This window comes from Netta rufina (genome assembly GCF_964035555.1).
Source record: "Netta rufina genome assembly, chromosome: 2".
Taxonomy (NCBI): domain Eukaryota; kingdom Metazoa; phylum Chordata; class Aves; order Anseriformes; family Anatidae; genus Netta; species Netta rufina.
This window is the reverse complement of record NC_140124.1, coordinates 124,059,234-124,068,977: the sequence shown is the minus strand read 5'-3', so window position 1 is coordinate 124,068,977 and position 9,744 is coordinate 124,059,234. Positions and strand designations below refer to the sequence as shown.

The 9,744-nt window shown below is 34.6% G+C and overlaps 1 protein-coding gene across 1 annotated transcript in view; it reads right to left on the bottom strand.

Annotated features, from left to right (window-relative positions):
- Nucleotides 1–1,821: 1,821 nt before the first annotated feature.
- The window catches only part of LOC311206397 (uncharacterized protein C8orf34 homolog), a gene marked incomplete at both ends in the record, with an annotated part of 158,997 nt that continues 151,074 nt past the window's right edge, over nt 1,822–9,744 (bottom strand). Inside the window, 2 exons of the mRNA XM_084281678.1 lie at nt 1,822–1,932; nt 6,707–7,209. Of these exons, the coding sequence (XP_084137804.1) occupies nt 1,822–1,932; nt 6,707–7,209 (614 nt within the window). The remainder of the gene's footprint in view (nt 1,933–6,706; nt 7,210–9,744) is intronic.

Below are 9,744 nucleotides of genomic sequence, written 5' to 3'. Positions count from 1 at the left end.
AATAACGTTAATCGTATTAGATTTCAGATACATGAATTATTGCTCTGATAAACATCCTTGTTCTACTACTTTAGTTATGTTAGTAGAAAGACCAACCAACTAGAAATGATGCAGCAGTTAACCATGCAGACATACAGTCTCAGAGGAGTAGATTACCGCTGCAGATCTCTCTTTGCTAAAGAAACTGTAATTTACAGGTACCTTATTTCCCTTCTTTATTCTTGGTGCCCTCAGATCCAGAAAAAACAAACATTACTCAGACAAGTATAATCTCTATTGATCTGAAGACAGGACTGATATTTTTTAATACTGTAACCTATAATCTGCTATTCTCTCACACTTGGCAATGGTAACTATCTCCCAGAATTCTTGAAATCTTATAGCACAGGATCTTGGATGCTCAGAAATGCCCTCACCCACACAATTCAGGTACAGCAGCTTCAAGCAAACACTTGCTGCACATCTGATGTGCCCTGAAGCATCCGTCTCCCTATCACATACTTAGAACCAGTCCATGTACGTGCAGCCAGTCCTGTAAATGTTGGTGGGATTGTAAATTCATTAGAGAAAAATACAGAGGAAAATTCATGTCCAAAGATAGGGCAGGTACCAGACAGGCTCTCCCTTTGGCCACTTATGCTTCAGCCCTAGTGGTAGGTTCAGATTTAAGCAAAACCAGAGTTACCAACTTTGGACTAAAATCAGCTGAATACATAAAACTTCATTTTAACACTACTAGTGTTAAAAAAATAGCTCATGTCCTTCAGTATCTCAGTATGTAAACTGAAACTTCAGAGTCAAACCTTGGGCTATTTATGGATTTGTGAAACTGCTATATGAATAGAAGAAATCTTTTTGAAGTGGCATAATTTTAAAATATGCCCTGTTTATCTGGCCTGATTATCATTAACCATGAATCCCATACACAACTGTTTGACTCCATGATGAGATTGTCTTTTTCTTATTTTAAGGAATGTTTAAGGAATTTTTAGTCACACATATTAAGTTTTCTAAATATGCTGATTAAATCACCTGTTCTTTTTAAGTATATCATGTATGGAAATAGTTTGTATGTTCACCCTTACAGATCATAAAACAACTGCAAAATAAAAAGAAAATGTGAAAAACATTTAATTTTCCCAGCAATATTATTTACAGGTACCTTGTAGTCAGATACAACTTGCTACAGTTTGAAAGTATTGTGATTTATAGTGTGCTACTTGTTGTTACTTGTTCTCTCAGTTAGGTTATGATCCTGCTGACCTTTACTTTCATGATTAGATAGCTGCTTCAAAGAGTGTAGGAAATTAAGGATTACTTGTGTGATTGAGAACAATTTTTTTTTTCATACAGAGGAATTCAGAAGAATGCAGACAAACCAGAAATAATGAGGAAAAAGGTTCTACCTTTTAGAGCTGCTGAGTTTCTATGTGTGTGTGTGTTGTTTTTTTTTGTTTTGTTTTGTTTTGTTTTGTTTTTTGCTTTTTTTCAGGTCAATACAGATTTACTACACAAAGCATCTATTTCAACTTCATGCTATTTCTCTGGAACAACTACTTTAACACATCAGTACAAATTGTTTCACTTAGCTGGGTAAACTGGTCTGTGATCATTTTGTCAATGCTCAGTGACTGTAGGAAAGTTTATGGAAATTAATCATATAAAGCTCAGCCATTAAATAAATGAGTAATTGCTACTTATGAGAAAATCTCTGAACAAGCATTACTCCTTTGCAGGACTTGGTAAGACGTAAAAGGGAAGTTAAAAGTTTTATTTATTTATTTATTTATTTATTTATTTATTTTGACATATTATCATCACCTAACAAGTATACTTACATTTGTCTTGGTCAGCTTCCACTCCTTCACTTTCTGTGTCACTCGGCAATATCCAAGGTTGATGAGTAAGCTGAAGCTGTTGTAAGAATTCATCCTGCCACAAACAGATCTATTTTAGATAAAGTGACACAGAATGACAGAATGGTACTACATAAATGAAGATTGTAGCAAACACTCTAGTTTGAATTAACTAGAGAGGAAAAGCCCTTGAATTAAAAAATAAATAAAAAATTCTTTCTCTGAAATAAAAGCAGAATGTAGAGAGTATACAAATTCCCTAGATTTTTTTTTTTTTTAATATAATTCTTGTTTATTTGTCTGTTTATTCTGGAAAAAAAAATATCTTTATTTATGAATCTACAATGGCCATAGATAGATAGATAGATAAATGCTCATCTTAGAAATACAGTGACACAGAATAAAATCTTAATGCAGATATTCTATCTGTCCCTACAGTTTTTGGACCATGCTTAGACATGTCATGAATCATTTGCTTAAACAAGACTTTGATATGTCAGAATTTTCACTGTTTTCAATCCCATAAGAATGAGGACCTGCAACCTGATATAGAACCTATAGTTTTATTGGAGAAAGTCTAGGAAGGAAAAATGCTATGGAAACTTTCGTCTCCAAGATACCATAAAACTCTAAGCATCAAAATACAAATGTTATACATGGTTAATAATCCATATCCAGCTGAATACATGCTTTTTAAAAATGTTTTACAATCATCTCCTTTTTACATGATGTATATATGTATGTATATAAAAATATTTTTCCATAGACACATATTCATGTAATCATGTACACACATGTAAAATACTATGACAGATTCCTTTGCAATATTGAAGGTAAGAGATGAGAGTGGAATGCATTGTTTCATTCCAACAGTAGTTCAGACATGCAAGTTGAGTCTCCAAAAGTTAACTCAAACATCAGCCAGATATCATAAAATTACTGGCCAGATTCTCATAAGCACCTAACAGAAAAGGGGGCTACCAGCCCTGTCTCATTTTACACCTGTTGAAAATCAGAATCTACTTACTCAAAGTATTCAAGAATCTATGTATTCATAGCGCCCAACAATACTTTTATTGGTAGGTCATCTGGTTTAAAAATATAAACTAGGTTTGTTTTACTCAGTTCTTGGAAACTGAAGACTGTTCAATCGAGATCTACCTTGGTGTAAGCAAATTGTTAACTCTGTTAGTAATCTGTTAAAAAATTCTAAAAAACTGCTGCAATGACCCAACATGAAGCTCAGGCAGCAGACCCAGGCCTTACAAATGTAATGTCATTTTAAACTGTTCTCTATTCAAGAAAAGTTTGCTGACTACAGCACTGAAATGGGGAAAGGGTTTGGTTCATGTAGTAGGATTCTTGCAGAAGGAGCAAGTGGCTCTCACACTAGTCAGCATGCTTTTTAATATTCCAAAAATAGAACGAAGAACTGAGCCAGGCAGTACAAGAGAATGGAAGTACCTGACCAAAAAGAGAGTCCTTATGACTTGTGCTCTATACACCAGTGACTAGGAGGAGACCAGTGCTGTGTTCAAATCAGCTGAAATTTCCCAGGATTAACAATGACAGACCCATAAATATTACTGAACACCACTTTAAACTGTCTGGATGAAAAAAGTAATTGTAAAATTCCAAGTGCTGAGAAAACAAGATGGCAAACAAGGGAGGCAGTAGTATTTTCATCTCTACAGCTATTGATAACTATCACAGCATTGTGTCACTTTAATGGCGTCCATCCTAAGGAGATAAGCAGGATTCAACATTCCTTTGTCAATTTATACAAAACACCAAAGGATACAGTAAATTCATAAAGGTATCTCTGCAAAAGGATTTGAAGCCCTGATTTATTAGTTTTATAGAAATAATAAAACTATTTCTCTAGGTAGCATTTTTTGCTATAATTCAATTCAGCCTTGAACAGAGCTGATAATGGAACACACCTGTTAAAACTTTGTAATATTATGTGTGCCAAGAGGCAGAAACTTGTCCACAAAATCTCAGAACATTATAAGTCTTGAGCATTAAATTAAAATTCTTCACAGCTGATATGTTAAGTACTTGCCAAATTATTTAAGACTTGCGTTATAACAAGATTAAATCATCCTGAGCTATAGCATGAACTTTATCAAAACTTATAAAGAACTCTGAATTGTACTTTGAATGCTTTTGTATTTTAGACTTCTTATCTTTGAAACGCATTACAGACTAGGAAGCATAGATAAGGCATTGAGAAATATGTTAGAAGTCCTGATAACCAAAAAAGTGACAGCATGCACCTTGTAAGTCCACTCATACCTGTTTTTTTTTAAATTCAAGCTCTTTATAATAAAACACTTTGCTGGTACTCAGTATCTGCTTCCTTTTCAACTGACATATTCTCATCAAATATAGATCAGTTTTGTACTGATTAATTCCATTAATGCCACATGAGAGCAAGGAAGCAGATTTTTTTTCAAAATATTACCACATCATCTTGTATAAGGTTGGTAATATAGCCACAGTGCATTCACATCTAATGGAAATTTCCTGTTAACACCGTAATTGTAAGAAAAATAAAGGCAATTTCTCTTCTTTTATTTTGCTGTTTTTATACAGGAAGGGGATACAAAACCTACAATGAACGTTGCAAAGTAATTTACAGTCTCAGCTTTTAGTTTCATACATTTTTAATTTGCAAAAGTACAAAGAAAGAGCTTTCTTGTTCTTCACATAGCTTCCATTGACTTTCCAAATTTCTCTCCACGGTCAAAGAGAAATCACATGGACAGAAATAGATGGGACACCTCTAACATGGCAAAACACATTACTGAACAGAGATACTTTCTGGGTATGATCTGTCCTTACCCACTTGTCTTTTCCTAAGTGAGCAGGAACTTGAATGGACAAAGACAGCTAAAAGAGCTCCCAAAGTTTCCAGTGTAACATTTCAAACATGAGTTTGGCAGCAGTAGATTGGCCAGACCTCCAACAGTCAGTTTCTGAGACCTGAGGGCTCTACAGCTTGACAGATGAAGCTCACCAGTATGAACACGTGATACTAGCCATTTTCCCCCTTGGAATCAGAGCTGGTCCCAAGAGAACTTTCCATTAAGTCAAAGGTCTTGTGATTGTCAGGAAGGGACTAATATGGTTTGAGCTGGGGGACTAGCAGCCAATACTATTGTGCCCAGTGATGAAGAAAGAAAATTGTCACTTCTATCAGGGATCGTAACAGGGGATACGATTCTGCACAGGAATGCTGAGATTTAATGCCAGCTTTACAGTGAGCTTACTGGATGAGACTGGACATGCTATTCTATCTCTAAAACATGATATTGCTCTTTTCTTAAAGTACTTGAGACAAACATATGTACACATTAAAATAATGCATAACAAGACACTATTATAAGAGGTATCAGCAAAGTTTGGGGTTTTAGAAACAGAAGTAAAAAATCACAGCAAATGAAATGGGTTTTCAAGATTATTATTACTAAACCACAGAAAGGCTGTGGAAGCAAGCATTTTTAATTGCCTGTCTTGTTACGGGAAGTATCAGAAGGGACTGAAAGAGTTGCTGTCCCTTGGTAGAGATTAAATATTCATCACATAGCACTTGCAGGATCCTGTACGACAATAATCCAAGTTGGCATCACATGACTACAGTGAAGTCCAAAAAAAATGATGTGTTTAGTGAGAAACAATGAATCCCTTCATTTCTTCTGAATATTCTTAGTTAAAAAAAAAAAAGTGAACTTCAATCCTCATTCTCTGGTATGTGAGAAAATTTCAACACACAAACACACCCATCCCTCCAAACAGTGGATGGATGATTTTGTCAAAAAAGATTTCTATTACAATTACATATTTTTTTCAAATTTCTGGCTTGAAAATATATTGACCGTAGTCACCTTTGGCCATTTTTAAGCTGGATGAAGAACTAGCTCAAGTGATGAGATTAATGCACTGCCATTCAAAAACAAAAATGAGGATTTTTTTTCCATTGCTAAATATACGGGTCAATATAGAAGGATTGGCATTTCCTGAGAAAAAATCACCTTAGTGAGGCATGTATCTGAGATAGACAGCAAGGTTATTCTTTCACAGGTGCTTTTATTTCCACTGCCTACACAGTAATGTTATCTTTAAGGCAGCTAAGGTTAGCAGAGGAGAACTCACTCAAAATTTACAAGGTACTTTAACTTCTTTTTTCTTTTTTTTTTCTTTTTTTTTTTTTTTTTTAATACAAAGACTAATCATATAAAAGCCATTAATATAAGACAGGAAGTTCTTATGCTCTGAATTAGTCTAGCTAACAAGCACAATAGGGATAGATAGTGATTCAGCAATGTTGGACATTTTCTCATTGAAGTTCAGCTTTGTGTTTCAGAAAATCTGTCCATTCAGAGATGCCTAACTAATCATTCCAGTATGTAAAAAAAAAAAAAAAAAAAAAAAAAAAAGCAGACCAAGGAAATATTATGCACTGTCAGTGCAGCAGGAGGATAGGAGAATAAAATACCTTGGAATCATAAAGATAAGATAAAAAGATAAAGTTGTGTTTAATAGTCCAGACATATGCATCTCAGAAACTGTAAGGCTAATAAAACTGCTGTGCATTAAGCAAGATCCTACAGATCTCATGGATAATCTAGGGCATGAGTGTTTTAGTATGATTTGTGCAATAATCCTGACATTCTCTCATCAGTACTTCTCAAAGCTGTGCAGTATTTCCTTGCTACTTTTCATTATGTTTCAAGGTTTTTTTTTCAAAGCAGTAAGTTACATTAAGTATATTGATATTACTTTAACATAAAACACAATCTCGTCTTCATGTTATAGTAGCAAAAACATTAAATTGAAAATCTTACTTCTGATAAACTGCTTCTCTGAGTAGTGACAGTTCCAACAACATCTCCACTCATTTGCACAGAGAGCCCTGAAGCAGCACTGAGGGTCCTCCCCATTTGGCTCTTAGAGGTCAAAGATCGGCTTCTGTGCATATTGATGACACCTTCTTTATTTCCTTGATTACTAGGGGTAAGAGGCCGTGACAGCAAGCTGTTTGGGGTCACAGGTCTGCTTCCCGGTGTTGATGGAGTCGATGACCTGTTGGTTTGTGCACCAGGTGTTGGAGGCCGGCTGTTTGCAAGACTTGAGACCTGTGCTCGGCTGTTAGTGGGCAACGGTGGTGATTTGTTTCCTTGGAGTTGAACATTTTTCCCCATTGGAGGCGGCACCTGAGGCCTTGGATTTTGGCCTTGTGCAGCTTGAAGATTGCCTTGATGGTCAGATGTAACTAAACAGTGGTGTTGGATACTAGGGCTTCTTGAGAGCCTTGCTTCTTCCCATAGTGCTAGGTCCTTTTCAATATCTGTGCACACATACAAACAAACACACACAAAAAAACTTCTGTTTCTCTTAGGTTTAAAATTCTTATTGATTTTCTCTACTATAAGTGACAACTTTAAATTGAGGAGAGAAAATCTATTCACCCTTAAGATATAAGGCATCAGAATTAACAGTTTCACATGATCATGTCCTCAGAAGTTATTTACAGTTGATTTACTGCACACACATCTATCCCACAGAAATACGATATTGCCACTTCATTGAATCATCGAGCTATAAATGTCACTACAACCTACAAAAACCTCTCTCATCTCATCAAAGTTTTCTCTCTGTGGCTTTTGCAGTTTCTCATTAGTATCAAGCTAAAATGGAGCTATGAACTAAACTCACAGTCCCTAGCCGCACTGAAGGGCAATCCAAAACTGGTTCAAGATGAGACTTTTGATTCTGGTCTCACTGTCTATTGCCCAAACAAAACTCTGGGGCTCTTCACCTCAAGTACATCTAGATCTGTGATCCTGCTTGGATCTGAATTTTGTACTGTGGTCTGCCTTCAATGCCTCAGCAGGTGAAGGGGTCCCCAAGGTCTAGAATTCAAGAGAGAAAGCTGACTCCCATTTGGTGTTCCAGTCCCTACCCTACACAGGAGGACTATAAGGAACAAGATCCTATTTAAAAATGGAACAGTTCAGGTATAGTGAGGAAAGTATCTTCTGAATTCATGTAATTCATATAAATGTTCCTAATGATATAAATCCAACAAAGTTAGCTGAAGGTAAGTTAGAATTTAGGTTAGAATAGCTACTAAAGTGAAAATTCCTTGCAAGTAAAAATGTCAAGAACCTTATGGAGCAGTTCATTTCGTCTCACACAATAGTTCTGAATTTTCACTCTCACTGATGTACTCTACTGTAATTTGATTCTGATGGTGACAGTTGCTTACCTTTAGAAAAGAAATGTTATTTTCCTTCAAACTGTACAAGCCAGAAGCTGTAAATCAGCATGGCTGCACTGACTTAATCACCTATTAAGTGAACATATATAAAATGTGGATTTCATTTTTATTTGCTCCTTAAAGTCCTAAAATAAACACTTTCTAAACTGCATATCAGAAAATCAGATTTTCTTGCAAGTCTTCTTACCAGGTAAACAGAATAAAAATAATATAAAATATTATAGGTATACTATACGTATAAAAATAATATTTTATGTAAAATAGTTAAATATGTGCCACCTTCAACATTAATATAGTTTGAAGTAGCACTTTGAAAACAGGAAAATAAGGTACATCAGGTTCATGTTACTACTTCAACACAAGAAATTCCTCACATTTAAAACACTATTACTAAAAAAAAATAAAAAATAAATAAAGGTGATAAAAATGAAATAGTTGTGAAAGCCTCAGACAAAAGTGTCTTTCAACTCTTTAAAAATTAAATGTTCTGATGCTAGCCAATTAGCCAATTTTAAAATGTAGTTATTCTTTCTATCACACAGTTAAGAATATTTCTAATTGCCACCTCAACCTTACAATAATGTTACTAAAAACTGGCCTCTAAAATTAATTATTTCCATTTTGAAATAATTATGTCTTGAAGTATTCTTCCATAATGCTTTAAAAAAATCAATACATATCACTTTGGAATTTGTAAGATGCCTGGCTCTAATCCAGGGGCCAATAAACGACAATGTGGGTTACCTGTTTTAAACTGATTTCTGTCTTTGCAAAATTCAGACCTCTAACTTTCCCATGGTGATACAGTATGCAAAGAAATATCTGAATATTAAATGATTTAATAACAGCTAAATAAACATTTTTGTGGCTCATGTTTCCTTCATTTCATATAGTAAACAAGTCTGCAGGTAAACCATTTATGTTAATCATTTTTCCACATATAATTAACATGTTTTCATAATGTAATTGTTCAGTTTTATTTAGCACAGGTTTTCCTTCAATAACAGCTTTTTAAACAGTAAGGAAAAACAAAACAAAACAAAACATATAAATCTCCAGCCACATGGTATTATTATCTGATACACAGTAAATACCAGAACTGAATTATGACTTAGCATTTTTTAAATCCCTTGTTAGTGTCATTTAAAGGAAATTAAAATGCAGACAACAGAGCAACACAAAGATATTTTACTTGCATATCAGAAATGCCAGAATAAGGATATCATTCATAATGCACTTACAAACTATGTATAGATGCACAACTGTTTATGCATTTAAAAGTTCTACTTGTGGTACAATATATTCTAGAAGTGTGCAATGAGCACAGAATGAGTATAACAAACAAAATGGGCAAGTTACTGGAATTAACTGCCAAAGGGAAGAGAAAACAAAACAAAACAAAACAAAACAAACAAACAAAAAAGCACAACTCCATTTACATGTGATATAAAACAGATACAGTAACACAAGAGCCTGGATCTTAGACAAAAGTATTATTGAGCCATATGCAAGGAAGGAAAGGAAAACTGATTGCTTCAAAATCTGATTTTGTGAAAATGTTGTTTTCAAATACCAGGGTACCTAGGTACATGCTGACAGTTG